Raw genomic sequence first — 17,432 nt, 5'->3', positions numbered from 1 at the left:
CCTACAAAATACAAGCTCGTCTGGTCACTTCCAATGAGGCAACCAAGTGTTTCTTCATGCAGCACCACAAACACAAGCAACAAGAGAACAAAACTGGGAAATCGTGCGCTGTTGCTATTGAATGTTTGCGCAGAATGGAGATCATTTGTAAATGGTACATGTGTTAAGTGACTGGTATCTAGAATATATTAATAGCGATTGCAACTCAGTAATAGAGGCAAATTACCCCCCTGGAAATCGGGTGAAAGGTATGATTTCTGCGAAGACATGAACACACATGACAGATTATAAAAGCCACGATTAGGACAGCAATAATAAGAAAGACAGACACTGCTGTCTCATTCCAAGTTGGGGCAGCTACTTCTTGAAACTATTGCAAAGTCCCAGGAACGGTTAAACAACGTGTATGATCCTGTAACTCACAACAAGGTATATGCTCCCAAGGGAAACGAAAACATATGTTCACACAAAGGCTTGCACACCAATGTCCACAGCATCATTAGGAAGCATATATATATCAAGCCTAAGTACAATGCCACAGTTTATACACAAAATAGTGCTCAGTAATAAAAGAAGTTCCAAGAGGGGCCATGACGTCACATACCTGAACCTTTGAAACATCATGCTAATTTTGGTAAAGCGGTCACAAAAGACCATGTAGTACGTATGGATTCCACTTACAGAAGCTGCTCAGAACAAAATATTCTACAGAGACAGAATATATATTAGTGCTTGTCCTGAGCCTGGGAAGATGAGGCACCAGGAGATGACCGAGAGCCATGTGGTCCTTTATGAGGTAATCCAAGTGACTTAAGACCAATGCATAGTTAAAGACCCAATCTAGAGACCAATGGCTGTACACTTGGCGCAGGTGAGCTGTACAGTATTTTAACTGTGTGTTTAACTCAAACCAAAACAAAATAACTACCTGTCTATTTAACCATTAGGCTCTGTCCTAGCAGACTAATTTGTGACCAGAAGTTAGAATACTTTTGTAACAGCCACCCGATGCAGACCACATGCATATGTACAACAGACTGCTCTTTGTGTGGAATGGCTCAGTGGCTCTCCGTGAAACTCTGGAACTGGCCTGCCCTCTTGTTAGAGTTTGCTGCCACCCATCCCGTTTGGTGTTTGCATGGCAAGTCGTCAGAAGCTGCTAGGTAAGAGAGTGGTTACCATCACTTACACAGGGGACTGTCGGGTGGTTAACATGAGAGTACCTAAGCAGGAAAATAAACGTATAAACAGGCAGCTTCCCGAGAGAGTTGCCGCCAGGTTCAGTGGCACATGCCTGTAATCCCAGCACTCGGGGAGGCAGAGGCAGGCAGATCTCTGTGAGTTCGAGGACAGCCTGGTCTACAAAGCAAGTCCTGAGCCGTCAAGGCTATACAAACAAACCCTGTCTCAGGGAAAACAAAAAGGAAAAAGAAGTGAGTTGTCATTTTCTGCAACTCAGAAAACATTTTATTAATGGTATTTTATTTTTTGGTTCAGATTTTTATTTTTTTGCTTAAAAAGATATTCAGTAAAGGAAAGAGCAAAAGACACTTCCCTCTGTATTTTCTAGAAAATAATACTGTGTCATTAAAAGTGTTTTTGACTATTTAAAAGTAATTTAATTTTAATATTTAAAAATAATTATCAAATCTGCCTTTATTCGCTTCCCTCTAACTCTTCCCCTGCCTGAATACTACGCCCTCCCACCTTCATGTGCAAAACTAAACCAAACAAACATCCTACTGAATCCACTTAGTGCTGCATGTGGGTGAGTACAGGCTTCTGCTGGGGCCAGGGCAGCCGCTCAGGGCCAACCCCTCCAGTAGCTCCTTGGCTAGGAGTCGGGTGGCCGACCCCATCCATACTTGGCTTTGTCTGGCCCGATCTGGTGCATACAGTCACAGCTGCCTTGAGTTCATTTGTGTACAGCTTCACCATGCCCAGTAAACACGGTTTTTCTGCAACCACCCACCCACCCACCTACCCGCCATCTCTGGCTCTTAGAATCTTTCCTTTCCCTCTCCTGAGACGGTGCCTGAGGAGGAAGGGGGTGTTATACAAACGTCCCACTCTGGGCTTAACTACTCCAGTCTGTCATTCTGCGCATGCTGACCATCAGGAGGCCGTTCCTGCAGAGAGAAGGTTCTCTGGTGAGGGCTGAGGCTTGCCCTAACTTGTTGGTATAAGGATTAACTACTTGGAAGACAGTCTGATGCTATGTCGGTTTAGCAGAATCATAACTTACCACTCACAGATTCTTGGGACAGTTAAAAAAAAAAAAGCAAGCAAACAAACAAACAAACAAGTGTGAGTTTAATTTGGGGGGGGCGAGGCAGGCCTTAAATTTAATCAGAAAATGGTCGGTTGCTCCCGTAACGCTTGTGCCACAGTTTCACTAGCGGGCCAGTCGTCACTGTAGCCCACAAGGCTCACAGCTGGGCACAACCGATGATGGTGGCTTTTCTCCTCTGTGGTGTACAGAGCACCTGCCAGCATTGTGAGAGCTAGCCAGTAGGGACCGGACTTCCAGGCCAGCATCAGCTTTACTCTTCCATAGTCTCCAACTCAAGAATGCAGTGTCTTTGGCAACAAGCTCTTATTACCAAATTCTGGAAGGTAACCAAGATCAACAGTAATAGCGTGGAACTTTTTTTTTTGGGGGGGGGGGAAGGGTGTCTATAGGACCTTACTGATCAACAACTCATAAAAGGGGACCACATGCCTGGCACTATGTTTTTAATTTGATAGCCTACACTGTCTGGGAGAAGCACTGTGCAATATAGGCTAACTCCACTTAAACTCTTTTAAACAATGCTTACGTTTATGCTGAAAGAGGCTTCTATAATAGTGAGTTTCCATAGTGTGTTCTTTTTGAAGGTCTTTAGAAGAAAGCCCTGTCTATTTAAAGCCTACATACAGGTTCTCATTAGAATTTTAATTTCATGTCAACCAAATGCTACGTTTTTTTTGTTTTGTTTTTTATTCACCTCACATCCAAATCCAAGTCTGGCATTCTTAGCTTTCCCAGTAAGTAAACAGAAATAAACATTTTCAAAAGAAAGGCATAGGCTGAAAGGTTTCAGTCAGAGGTGAACTATAATTTTTCATGGCCTGTTTAGAGATAAAAATTCAAGCATTTCAAACTTCACAGAAATGGTGCTACCATCATCCTTGGGCATTTAAAGCAAACAAGAGTAACATTAAAATGAGAGATCTGGGGGGAATATCTTAAGGAACGGCAGATATCCACAGCCAGAAAAACACTGGATCAAATTCACGAACTAGCTCACTCCAATTTGCCTACTAATCCTTTCGTGGCTAGTCAGTGCAACCCGGGTAGGGAGGGTGCTATCTCTTGCTCCCTGCATGCCTGCAGTATTTATTTGTGGAGACATAGTCAAGCCACCGCACAATTATAGTTCAAAAACATTGGCTCTGCAGCGGGAAAAGAATTATTTTTAACCTTGCGCCTTGCTTCTGGATCCCACTATCACAACAAGGCTTTGACCACTGGGTAAACTGCTGCTTCCAGCCATTGTCGGTTCAGCCCGTGCCCAGTATGATAGTCTACCTATCCATAAGCCGCCCGCCCCATCCAGAACCAGTCTGAGGACTGAGCGCAACCAAACATCACAGTAAAGACCACTGTGAGCAGATTAGCATTCTTCCTGACAGTAAGATAGAAATGATTTTACTCTTGGCTTTGTTCTTTCCACAAAACAATCATTACTCTGAGATACAACAACAGACACAGGAGCCTATGTAATGTAAAGAGTAGGTACTAGGCTAGCAGATATTGGGCCTTAAATCTGGGCCCTACTTCTATGACATAACTTTTCAGATCCTCTCCAAAACAAACCTAATTCCTAGTCCTACAGAGCTCTCTGTGTATATATAAGAGATCCCTGAGCTGAAAAGTACCGTGATATTGGGGCACACACACAAGACTTACAGTAGTGTTTGTGAAAAAGTGAGAGAACCTCACAGTGTCCTTTGCACATCCCTTGTTCCTCTGCCTCCATCTCTACCCACAATGCATTCTGTCCTGTCATCACGGTGGGGTTTTGAACTAGCTGGACTGTGCGGTCTCCATCAAAGCTACTGGTTTTAGCTTTTGTCCAAGTGAGAGTCCCTCTCAGTAGCACTCAAGTACAAAGGTCAACCATCAGGGCTTTTTGCCTTACAGAGCAGGCTTCTGCTGCAGCTCTGCGCATCATGGTCAACACAAAACAGTGTTACTTATACAGTGATGACACTCTACAGTAAACACATACTGGCTATCTCAACGGCTGCCTGTCTCAGGGCCAAGGGCCTAAAGGCATAAAATGCATGGCGATGCCTGGGCAGCTCTGCCTTATAATTCAGTCTTTCATTTTTCCACACGCAGGGGAAAAAGGCATTATGATCAACAGAAACAGGGTTTGTCTGGATTTATATATGGCGCCAATCCAGTAGTGTTGTTATCCAAGGTCAGGTTAGGCCGTAGCTTGCTGTCAACAGGGTCCCCAGGTGAGTGAAGAAAGGGCAGACTGAGGAGAAGCCGGGTTCCCCAGATCTTGATATGTGAGCTGATGTGGGGACACATACCTTCCATTCTCAGAGTCCTCTTGAGTGACCAGACATCTAAAAACAGCTTTTACGTCCAGTTATGCCGTGTGACAGGTGTCTGTCAAAATTAGGTCAGGGCTGTTCAGCTCACCATTGACATGCACTGCTGATGGGGCTGCCTCTGCTGTTGGCTGCATAGTTCTAATCTAAACTTGTCCTGGAGAGAATAAGGCTGAGACGAAATTTAAAAATAAACCGGCCCGAGCTGTTGCCTACAAGCACCATTCGTGCGGGAAGCAGAAGTCAGTGTGACCCTTTCTGCTTTCCCTGTCCCCCAAATCATGGAAGAACCTCACATACAAGAACAAAAACTAAACACTACCCTACTCCAGTTGCAGACAACCATTAGGGTTGTGACTGCCATAGACACCCTGCTCCTCTTAAGCATCTTAAACCTGAAGAACTCATAGAATTCTAATCTTGAACACAAGAGACACAAGAGAAACAGCAGGAAAGCAAACGTTTCCTATGGTACAAGTTTATTTCAGATGTGTTTTATCAGATCTCTGGAGACATGAGGGTGGGGTGTATTTCAAGACACTTCACTAACAAAATTATATATGTGTATGTATATACATAGGTGTATATATACACACATACATATGTTCTCAAAGCATTAGATATGTGACATGATGTATGTCTATATGCCTCACTATGTACAGCTACTTTTGGTAGTACTTAATAGTTAGTAATAAATGTTAGCGGCCACAAAGGTTGGAAACAAATGCAACTTGTGTATTTACATGTCTCCAGTAAGTTGTGAGTGGTGCAGACATGCGATGCAGTTACAAAACTGAAAAAAAAAAGTTCGATACAACCCAACAAGGTCAATAGTCATGAAAGAATTAAGGCTCCTCATTTATGGGTTCATTGCCAGCTTTCTTGCTCTTCTTCAGCTGCCAAATGCGCTGCAGTTTGTCTTGCAGACTCTGCCAACCCATAACCCAAGAGAATGTGGAAGTCTCTGAAGTAAGCATGGCCTCACTGCAGTCCTCATTTCAAAATTAATAACAGCAACAGTGCAAACTCTGTGGGTGCCTATGGATCGTGGGCTTTCAGTCTGTGGGTTCTAAGTGCCCATTTTCATCTGTGAGACTCAGTCTTCAAGTTTAACTAACTGGGACTGGGGAGACTGCTCAGGGGGTGAGTGCTTGCTGCAAGAGTGAGGAGTTCCCAACAGCACAGCTGTGTGGACAGCCCTAGCATCAGGACCTACGACAGATCCTGTGATAAAAGATGATGCCTCATTTTATAACTGACTTATTTTGTTCCAACTTGAAAGTTTAGAGCCATGAAAAGTTAATTTTTTTTTTTTTTGCTATGTTAGAATACAGTATTGGGTTCACATTTGAAGAATCACCCCTGGATTTTTTTTTTTAAACTCAAGACTCAAGACTTCTAAGTTTGCTGATGTAACTTTCAGTGACATTTCTCACACAGTATTTTCTGCAGCAGATTTATCCGAGACACAAGGTGTCGGCACATCTAAACAGAACTGCAAAATATAGTTCTGAGTCTATGTGCATGCAGCATATGCCAAGCTTTCCAACAGCAGGTACGGCTGAGCTATCAGAATGGACATTCAGCCGGGCTGAAGAGCACCTGAAATGTACCTACTTTCCTTCTGCGAAACTGTGAAAGGTCAGAAAGCAGCAAGCATCAAGGCACAAAACCTAGTGAGGTACCAAAATGACAAGACAGTCACCTCAGTGGTCACCATTAGTCAATGCTCACCTAATATTAGTTAGGGGCCACTGTGACTGTGACAAAACAATCTTTCCTAGTTTGTTTTATGCCATTTACTCTGTGAATGGCACCAGAGAAGGGCTCAGTAGGGACATAATTTTAAACATGGGCTATTTTTCTCAGTACTAAGAGTAAAACTGAAGCTTTACTATTAAGGCATTTCATTAAAGACTGAGTACCACACATATGCTTGGCTAAAGTAGTCAACTCTTGGCGAGAGGCGATAGAGGTGGTGGTGGTTGTGGTGATGGTGGTTGTGGTGGTTGTGGTGGTGGTGATGGTGGTGTAGTGGTGATGGTCTTGTGGTGTTATTGTTGTTGTTGTTGGTGGTGGTGGTGTGGTGGTAATGGTGGTGATGGTTGTGTGCTGGTGATGGTAGTGTTGGTGATGGTGGTGTTGGTGGTATGGTGGTGTTGGTGGTTGTGATGATGGTGGTATTGTGGTTGTGGTGGTGGTGATGGTAGTGTGATGGTGATGATAGTGGTGAGGTGGTGGAGTGGTGGTAATGGTATTGTTGTTGGTGTGGTGGTGATGGTGGTGTGGTGGTGATAGTGGTGATGGTAGTGGTGGTGTGATGGTGGTGTGGTGGTGGTGATGGTAATGTGGTGGTGCTGGTGCTGGTGTTGGTGGTGTGGTGTGGTGGTGATGGTGATGGTGGTGTTGGTGTTGGTGTGGTAGTGATGGTGGTGGTGATGGTGGTATGGTGGTGGTGGGGTGGTGATGGTGGTGGTAGTGGTGGTGGTGGTGGTTGTGGTGGTGGTGGTGGTGGTGTGGTGGTGATGGGGATGTTGTGGTGATGGTGGTGTGGTGGTGATGGTGGTAGGGGTGTTCCACAACCAAATGCTATAAACAGATTTGTACCCAGAGAATGCACAAAGAGAGGACAGTAGAGTTCATGACAGAAGCTGTTACGTTTGAGTTGCTAGAGCTATTTTAAAATTATTTTACTTTGAGTGGTTTTCTAAGCCTATAAATCTTTTTCCTATCCCATTAGCCCCTTCCACATCACACAGTTTTAAATTATTAGGTGAAGGCAAAGGGTCAGAATGATGGATTCTGACACTAATCATTCTGAACACCAACATGGCTCCAATATGGGCTTCCACTGTGCCAGGACTGGGAAGGACAAATATGGACATCCCCCAAGAACACATTATTCCAGAGGAATTTAAATTGCTATCTGTACGCTGCAAGTGCATATGAGAGCCCTATTTTAGGGACTGCTGGACAAGTTTACTGTAAGTTCTTCTGAAGACCCCTAACAGCAAGAACTCTCCCTTCTGGGGTGGACTAGATTTTCTCTGTAAAGCATCAAATCTTGTGGGTAGCAAATAAAGGCAAGCTATCCAGCTAGGCCGTTCTTAATGTGAAAATAATAAAGGAAGCTACACAATAAGGGGACTGACTTCTCAGAGAGCAATCTCTACAGGCCAGCTGCTCAGACAAACCCACCCTAGGACTTCTAGGTTCAATGCCGCCCCCACTTTCTGAACCTCCCCCCCTTTTTTTTGGTAAGAGGTTTTTTCCTTTTACAGAGTTAAAGGGCAATTTAAACAGGCCTTCCCTGTCACAGCCCAGTGCAGAATGGCCCATCTGCATACCTGCATTTGTTCAAATCAGGACTGAGTTTTAATGAGCCATTTATTAACACCACTTAATAATTGTTTTGTTACTCTTTTTGAGCTCTCCCTTTAAACCTGCTGCCCAATAGTGTAGCCACGGAATAGACACCGCTATATAAATTTAAATTAAGTTCATGTTAATTACAATTAAGTCAAATTAAAGAGGAAAAGTAGGTTAGATTTCACCAAATGGAGGACACTTGTTCTTAGAAAAAACAAGGCCAAAGGAATAAAAATACAGGTCATAGACAGAGAAAATATCTTGACTATCACATACCCAATAAAGGATTTCAAGCCAGAACGCATAAAGTTCTCTCAAACCTCAGTAATAAAAAAGCTAACAACCCAATAGGAACTGACAAGATATTTAAACAGGTAGTTGACTGGTGATAACGTGTGGATGGTAAGTAAGTGCACGAGGAGATACTCCAGATCGCTGGGGCGGCACAAGTCTAGATGAAGAGACACTACGACACCACCCAAAGGGAGATGATAGCCAGCGTTTGGTGAGCACCTGTGGAACTGGGTTATCCCAAACCACGTCAGAATAAAGCAGCGCATTTCTCAAAAAGTCAAGTATGTGGCTAAATACAACCCCATCATCCGGCGCCTAAAATTTTACCCCCAAGAGATCATAAATCCCTGCAGAGTTGTGTGTGAAGGCTGTCAGCAGCCTCACTTCTACCAGCCGAGAAACAGAAGCAATCTAAGTGCAAGACGCATGGATAAGTGCACCACAGTGGTCCAGAGTTCCCAGCATCCCAAACTGCTTCAGACTTTGACTGCTGATAGGAAACCTAAGACTGTTCTATGCCACATGTCCTGGGATGGGTTGAGGTCCAAGCACAGATGCACTGAAAGTAATGAACAAAAATCATCTTTAGATTATGCATGAGAGGCATGTAAGAGATGTGGATGAATTTTATATGGAGGCTCAGATGCCACCCACAAGGCATCTCATTTTGGATAACTAAGTAAATCAGAATCTGAAACTCCCAGGTTAAGATAGTCAATCTGTACAACTCAGCAATGACAGGCACTAACACATACAAATAAGCATGGGCAGATATAAAATCATTATCTAGTAGTGAAAGAAAGGCAAAAGCGAGCATAAAAATCAGATTTCATTTATATAAGCTCAAAATGCACACAATCCATGGCATAAAGAAGATGGGTGATTTCTTGGGAATATGCGCATTTTTCTAAGTGCAATCAAACCTTAGATTTGTAAACTCTAAGTATGTGAGGTTACTGTTTATCAGTTAAACTTCAAGGGGAGGGGGCTGTTGGAGCCTTCCATGTGCCGGCCACACTACAGGAGCTGAACGGGCTCAAGTGGTTACAGGCTACTGAGCTAGACACTGAGGACCAAGCCTCATCACGTGACCAGTTCACACTCAAAAGCACTGCTCCCGATCAGGGGCAGGAAACTACAGAGTATGTATTGCATGTGTGCATGTTGTACCTGCTGCGTGTGTGTGTGTGTGTGTGTGTGTGTGTGTGTGTGTGTGTGTGTGTGCATACACACCTGTGCTATGAACATAGAGGTCAGAGGACAACTTTGTGGCCACTTCACTGGCCTCCACCACATGCTTTTATAAACAAAATCCTACGGGAGCACAGTCAAGCCCTCTCACTCATATACTGTCTATGCTAACTTGGAGCTGTCGAGGAGGAATTAAGCAGAGACCATACGGCCTGCAAACCTAGAGTATTTACTCCATGTCCCCTTAATGCCTGGCAATCCTTCTCTAGCTGGTAAATTCTAAGGACGGAGGCCACACTGCTATTCTTTGCTTTACATAACCCAAGGCACGCTTATGAAACATCTAACACATAGCAGGCCCTGCTCTAGCCTTGAGGACTCAGCCGGGAGGGATGCAGGCTATGGAAAGAAGCAAGTAGATGAGGAAATGCCAAGTACAGTGCTAAGACAACCGATAAATAAAGCAGCAGGCACAGCGCATGCCTGGAGGTGGCTTCTGTTTACAGGGTGAGGAGAGGGAGAGACCTCCAGGAAGACCCAAGATTTGCACGGCATGAGAGATAGTGGCTCTGTGGGCAGACGTAAAGAGAATTAACACCAGTGCCTCCAAACAGGAACGCATCTGACTTGGTGTATGATAACGAAGGCCCTTAAGGCTGGAGAACACACAAAAAGGGGTGGGGGTAAAAAACATACTATGCATATAAGAATGACTCTCCTTCAGAATTGTAAGCAAGTGAACATCATCATAGACTCAAAACCAGACCAAACCAAACCAAAAAACCATTCTGGAGCTGCTAAATGCAGAACGGGGTCACAGAAAGACACGAAAGACGTCGGAGGGAAAGTTTCTGCAAAGGCACCAGTTAGAGATGGCTACAGGAAAGCGCGGCCTGTAGTGGCAGTAGTGGGCATGGTAGTGGAGACATTTTAGACACTTTGGAAGGATACTAGCTCTTCCGATGGATTGGCTGCTGCAGAGTGAGGAAAGGTGCTGAAAACCCATCCTAGATCATGGGCTTGAACAACCCGGGACACGAGTGTTGTGAATTGCAACCACGGGGGAAATGTGCACTAAGTGCTAACACTTATCGTGCCAATGTGCCGTCATTCATTCATTTAACTTCCTCAACAATCTTGGGGAAGAGGAGATTAGTGTGGCAAAGTACTGGCCTTTTACGTTTTATAAGGAAGGACACCGTCGTAGAGAGAGAGGGTGGCTGCGCTGAGAGAAAAGAGCACAGGGGAAAGGGCACAGCCACCCTTCAGTTACAGGACAAGTGCAGCTTGAAAATGATAAAGCCACACTCTCTAATAGCCCCTCCCCTCCACCCGCCCCTTGCTAGCATACATAATCAGCCTGGGGGAGGGGCCCACACTCTTCTAGAAAACAAATGCTTGATTCTTTCCAGCTCCTTAGGTTTACAAAACAAAACGCTTTAAATCTATGCCAGTTGCTTAATGTTCATTTACTATCCTAAATTGGGACCGACATCCTGGCAATTTCACCTTTTACTTGGGAAAAACTGGATTTCACACACACACACACACACACACACACACACACACACACACGGGGAAAAAACCTCCACAAGGACAAACATCAGCCTCCATACATCAAAGGCTGAGCCGCCACTACTGCCACTACTGCCCATACATCAAGTTCACTGACACCCATAGATAGCTAGCTCTGCTCTGCGACAGGTCCAAGGTCCTTGGGAGCTCACATGCATTTCTATACAGACGTCACCTCTTTTCTTTGACCTCTAGCCAACCCACCATCCTAGTGGGAAGATTAATGGAAGGCCATAAAATCCGGACATTCAGGGAGCCGGTGTATTCCCTGAGTCTCTAATTATAGTAATGCAACGTTTTCACATTATTTGTTAGGAAAGAGCTAGAATGATCTCTCATCCCAACTTGTTTCCAGAGAAGCTGGAAAAGGCATAACCACCGTAAGGAACAAATATGGCCAAATATCGGAAGGTTTTGTGCTGGAGGAAGGACGGAGGTAGACATGGCTACAGGAACACCCAAATCAATTCCCAGGAGCTCAGAAGCTAGCCCTCCACGTGCACTTAGTCAAGGACCTATTGCAGACACCTGACCTCCCTCGAAATCCTCCTGCTATAGCGCGGACCAGTCAATCACAACCAATTGCTACAAGTAGTTGCCCTCCTGGGTCCTCTGGGTGACAGGGAACAAGGGCGACGCCCCCACAGGCTCACGCAGGGTCCCCTCTCAGGAGGTGGCTCTGGGCCAAATCCCCCACGCCCCGCTGAGACCTCCGGAAGCTGCCCACCCGCCGCCTAGATCTAGGCCGAGCAGAACCTCCGGGTCCCGCAGTGTGGCCCACGACACCCATCTCCAACACCCCCTGTCGGCCTGGTTGGGCGCATCGTCCCCCACACACCCCCGGGCTGCCTACCTTCCTAAGGCTGCCGGGTCAAGGCCACCTAGGGGGCCTGCGAGGAGGCACTCCCCCGGTTAGAGGTGGAGGCGAGGCAAAGGGTTTCTCCGAAAGGGGTTCCCACTGGAGAAGACAGCGGGGGATTCCGGGAGGCGTCCACTCCTCCCTCCCCACGCGGAGGCCGTTAACCCCTTTCGGCGCCAGGCACGCGTGGAAGGCGCGCGCTCATGGGGACCCCCCGCTTGGTGTCCTCACCTTCTTGGTGCCAGGGCCTCCCGCGAGGCGAGACATCCCTGTCAGCGACAAGGAGCGCCCCGGCTGCCCCCCTAGAGCATCCTGCTGCGGAGACATCGCTTCCATGAAGAAGATCTGCAAGCCAATCCCAAGCCTAGGACCGGATATCTGCACGGCGCGGTCCGCTCAGGCCGGACGCCGAGCTGCGGGTGCGGGCGGCGCGCCTCCCGTCGGGGCCATGGACCGCCGCCCGCGCCGCGCTCCCCGCGCTCAGCCCGCTCGCAGCACTCTGCTCCGGCTTGCAGGCTCTCCCGGCGGCCGCCCGTCAGCACAGCCCCGCCCCGCCCCTCCGCGCCCGGGCCCGCCCCCGACGCCCTCCCAGCGCCGCCCGTGCGCGCGGCCGCGAGCAAGCTTTCCGCACTTGGCGCTGCAGGATCGACTGACCTCGAGAGGCGTCTCGGGTCCAGGGGGGTCCGGAGCTGTCGCTGCCGCACGCCACGAGCCACACGCCACGCGCCACGGCTCCGCGCGCCTGGCCGCTCGCTCCCGCCAGTGATCCTTCCCGCGCAGCTGCAGCGCGGGAGCCGCAGTGACTGCTGCTCTCTTGGAGACGTTGCAGGGGCTGCCTTCCTCTCCTCGCCTTGATTTCCCAGACTGCGGAGGAGACCCCCACTCCCGTCCCCCGCCCGAGGCTTGGAGACTGAGCTAGACAAATTTGGAAGCCCTAGTGGCATGGCCCGACCTCGGGTGCAATCTCGAACGCTTGCAAGCTAAGCCCGTGTGGGTAAATCCCTGGCCGGTGGCTTTTGCAGTCAGGGCTGCAAGCGTGGGCAAGCCACCTTGCATGTTTGCACCACCGGCTTCTGCAGGCTGAAGGGACCTGGCATTCTGAAGGAGCGAGCGCAATTAAAAGGAAAATGCAGGCAGAGAGGAGGTTGAAACTTGGCATAGTAGCTATCGAGAAGGCGACAATATGTGGAAGCATTTATCAGATATCCCAGCGCTCAGAGCCTAACTTCCTCTCAGCCCAAATAGTGATTTTTTTTTTAAACTAAATAATCATCAGAGAGCATTTGGAGCAGATCAGGGTTAAGTAGGTGCAGAGCTGGGCTGCTGGTGTGCATGATTCGGTAGGTGGCATTCTTCCCTTGGAAGCAGAGCTATGGTGGAAAAAATCACCAAGGACACCACTCCCTGATGGTAGGTTGTCTTAGGCTTGGCTTGTTTTTGTGACAGGGGAAAAGAAAAGGTTATTGGCAGTTTGGGCTGCTATTGGGGCAGGTTGTTAAGAATAGAACTCTGGTGGGCAGTGTTCCAAGCTAGGAGATGCTATTAAACACACCCCCACAGACACACTCCCCCAATCTCCAAACCCTAAGATTGTTGTGGAAATATGAGACTAATTTTCGGCACCCTCCACACCACACTGTTAAAAAGGAAGTTTAATAAATCTCACGTTGTATATACATTCACATCTGTGAATCGGGTTGCTACAGCTGTGGCCCTGGTACAGAGAAGGGACTTGGCCCCCGATAATTTATATGCTGTGCTTTAAAGGGGCTTTGCAGTTCTGTTGAGTCACCTGAAAGCATTTTCAAGGTGGCTCCTTAATCCCTTAATTCTTTGGTGAATGGACACCTCAGCTTTTCTTAACCTGCCTCATTTTTTTTTGTTTCAGTTATTTTATCTTCAACTATTTCACTTAGCTCAGAGACTCCTGGGCACCTAGACTTCTGTATTCTTCGTTGACTCCCAACACGTAAGGTAGTGTCTAACACAATAAATGTGTGTTAGTTAAATGAACTGAGAAAACACACAAACAATATGAGAAAGATCCACAAGGGCCAAGCCAGTGTTGGCTGTCACTCAAAGACCCCCCCTCTGTACTTATAAAGTATCTCCTTGTGGTAACATACCCAGTGTCCCAAATCAAGGTGCTCTTTTTTTTTTTTTTTGAAACGTGCAAAATTTTTTCACTGCTTAGTTTGTGTTTTTATTCCTAAGATTAAATGGCTTGGGTTGGCACAGAAAATTGCCCCCTCCATCTTACGTTTTGATGCAAGGCTACTCAAGAAATTTGGGTTGACAGGTGACAGTAGCAACACATATCTGGTCACATTAGTGTCCTGCTAAAGCATTATTCAATTCCTTGCTGTGGAATAAACCTAAAGTGCTACAGTGTGGTAGGCTGACGTCACACCCTCACTTCCTTTTCTTGCTGTCTCTTTAATTCTCACCCTTTTCTCTGTCACCTTGAATTCTTTTTTTTTTTTTTCCTTTTCTTTTTCTTGTTTTTCACCTTGAATTCTTCATACTTCCAGAAGCCCACTTTGACTTTGAACCCACACTTACAGTCTGGGAAATTTTCAGTCTACATTTCTACCCTCTTGTTTCTTTACACTGAAATGTCTAGTATCTAGGGCATAGAAATCGCCTGGAGAATTGTTCTGGAAATCTCCAGGACTTTATCAAGGAACTGAGAAAAGCCTTCCCAGTTCTGTCTCTTATCTGTCTCCGGACACCAGGCTTGAGTGTAACTTCTGCAATTGCTACAGGAAACCTAAGTTTACTGTTTGCTTTATAGTGGACTGTAAGCATTTTACAGATGTAATTAACTCCCTATCCATAATAATCCGGTGGGTTGGGTTTATCTATTCCCCTTCCCCATTTCACATATGAGACAACAGCAGGCCACACAGTCATTAAGCAGTGTACCTAAAATTAGCTGGTAACTTGAAAACTGATAGTTCCGCCTCAGAACCTGTGTTTTCCTTGACCACTTGGGCCACTTCCTGTGCTGTGAAAATGTTTGCCACCCTGAGCAACTCAAGCCACACTAAAACTGTTGGCTTCACTTGCCTTAAGAGTAAGGGTTGCGTTTTTATCTTCTTTATACCAAGCACCCAGGTTTGCGGTAGTAGTTTTCACAACCTTTTATATTTGAAAGAATAAACACATTATTAGATTACAACCATCGTCACCTCCATCACTCTGTCCGATGTGAGGGAGATGTTATAATGAGGAAGACACAACCCTGGACAAGGCCTCATGTTGTTTAGACAGTGAAACCATTTTCTGTTCACCAGGGCTCTAGGCTGTAGAAGAGTGATGCCAGAACATAAAACTGGTGATAAAGCAATGGAAGAGTGTGAAGGACAGTGCCGGGCATAAGCAGGATGCACCTAGGGTATCGTGAAACAAGCTTTGAAACAAAATACGAAGGATAGCCAGCACCTAGCCTCCGGGAAACTCCAGCAGCAGGCCTGCAACAGAAACTAAGAATGAGACCAGTGGTTTGCCAATCATTAGAATGAATAAGAACGAAGAAACACCTATTAAAGGAACTTGGTGCATTGTTTCTTCGTATGCAGGAAAATTAAGTCACACCCTTGATGAGCTAGTGACCATTGTCCTTTTTAAATATCAAGATGGAGGCAGCAGTCAGGTTCTCTGCTGTCCAAATGCCCTAGACTCATGGTGCAAATTGATACCCTGCATTGGGAGTTCAGATACGCGTACTGAAAAAAAAAAATTTAGTTGCCAAGCTTAAAAGTCAGAATATTTTCATATAATTCTGGGTTCTTTAAAAAAATTAATAACTTGTCAATATTAGGCTCAAGTTCTCTGAGAAGTCAGCTGGATATATTATTTTATTTAATACAAAAGCATATAGCCACCACTGAGAACTACCTGGGGAAGCAATGGAAGCAGAAAAACTTGTGGAAGGGAGGAAGATAAAGAATTCAGAGGAAAATGAACAGTACCACATGGGTTTATTTAAAGTCAATATAACAGTTTTTGAAGATGAGAAATAGTGGTTGAAGTCTTTAGGCTACACGAGGCTCAGGTGTACCTGGAAGAGGGAGGAAGAAGATTGAGATTTCTCTTTATAGATTGTCTGTGGATAGGAGGGAAAACACAGCAGCCTCTGTCAGAGGGCAAGGGAGTCTAATTATAACCAAAGGAGGAGGCAGCTATGCCATGGGCAAGGATGGGGAGAGATGCTAATATTCACTTAGAGAACAAGGTTGGTGGAAAATTTTTAGAGAAAGATAAAAATGATCAAGAAAGCTAATACTGGAAAACATCTAGTGTATTTACCAATAGGAGCAGTGTGTGTGTGTGTGTAAAACAATACCACATTGTTTATGCAGTACTAATTGGGTTCTTTATTTCTATCCCAGCCTCATGTTTGAGTACCCAATAGACTCACCCATCCATGAACACCCCTATCTTGCTGGGTCTAAAGTGGAATCCTTTAACTTTTTTTTCATTTTTTCCCTTTTTTAAATTAATTTATTCTTGTTACATCTCAATGGTTATCCCATCTCTTGTATCCTCCCATTCTTCCCTCCCTCCCATTTTCCCCTTATTCCCCTCCCCTATGACTGTTCCTGAGGGGGATTACCTCCCCCTGTATATGCTCATAGGGTATCAAGTCTCTTCTTGGTAACCTGCTGTCCTTCCTCTGAGTGCCACCAGGTCTCCCCCTCCAGGGGACATGGTCAAATATGAGGCACCAGAGAACGTGAGAAAATCATATCCCACTCTCCACTCAACTGTGGAGAATGTTCTGACCATTGGCTAGATCTGGGTAGGGGTTTAAAGTTTACCGCCTGTATTGTCCTTGGCTGGTGCCTTAGTTTGAGCTGGACCCCTGGGTCTAAAGTGGAATCCTTTAACTTCTATCTCCTCCATCACTCACCATTTCCTGGTTGCGCCTGACACCATGAACCTTCATAGTTCAAGCTCAACATTCTCGATGTCTCCGTTCTTGAAATCCAGTTGACAGCCTACCACTTAACTCCAGACCGCTCAGACACAGTGTCACACTGTGCACCACCAAGGCCTCTGTTAACTTGCGTATTTGAGGTGTTTTCTTTTGTCTTTTCTCTCAGCCATACCCACAGAAAAGTTCTAAACTTCCTCCTAAACTGTTTCTGTCCCCATTCATGAGTTTGGAAAAGGGCATACTTGGTGTCTTTTCAAAAGACTTAAACCTAAATTACATTTGACTCAGCAACTCCACTCCTAAGTATATACTTCCAACAGTTTGAAAACAGTGACACTAACACAGTGGTTCTCAGCCTTCCTAATGCTGCGACCCTTTAACACAGTTCCTCATGTAGTGGTGACCCCAACCTTAAACTTGTTTTCATTGCTACTTCATAACTGTAATTTTGTTAATAAATCATTTTGCAAATATCTGTGTTTTCTGATGGTCTTAGGCAACCACTGGGAAAGGGTTGTTTTATCCTCAAGGGCTTATGATCCATAGGTGTGTGGGTCTATATGGGTATGTGAATGCGACTGCCAGTGTTCATGG

The 17,432-nt window shown here is 45.8% G+C and overlaps 1 protein-coding gene across 3 annotated transcripts in view; it reads right to left on the bottom strand.

Moving 5' to 3' along the window:
- Positions 1 to 12,734, bottom strand: part of ARHGAP20 (Rho GTPase activating protein 20) — a 75,120-nt gene extending 62,386 nt beyond the window's left edge. Inside the window, exon 1 of one of the 3 annotated variants that reach the window (XM_084783395.1) lies at positions 12,551 to 12,734. Coding sequence is in view for 1 of the 3 variants with exons in the window: in XM_084783392.1 (XP_084639518.1) it covers positions 12,128 to 12,232 (105 nt within the window). In the remaining 2 variants the exon portion in view is untranslated. Of the gene's footprint in view, positions 1 to 11,890; positions 12,034 to 12,127; positions 12,398 to 12,550 lie in introns of those variants that run through there. The other 2 variants (XM_084783392.1, XM_084783393.1) reach the window with 2 other exon arrangements.
- Positions 12,735 to 17,432: the final 4,698 nt, after the last annotated feature.

Source organism: Acomys minous, assembly GCF_964271855.1.
Source record: "Acomys minous genome assembly, chromosome: 5".
In the NCBI taxonomy this organism is placed as follows: Eukaryota; Metazoa; Chordata; class Mammalia; order Rodentia; family Muridae; genus Acomys; species Acomys minous.
The sequence above is the reverse complement of the archived record's forward strand: the minus strand, read 5'-3'. Positions and strand labels throughout refer to the sequence as shown.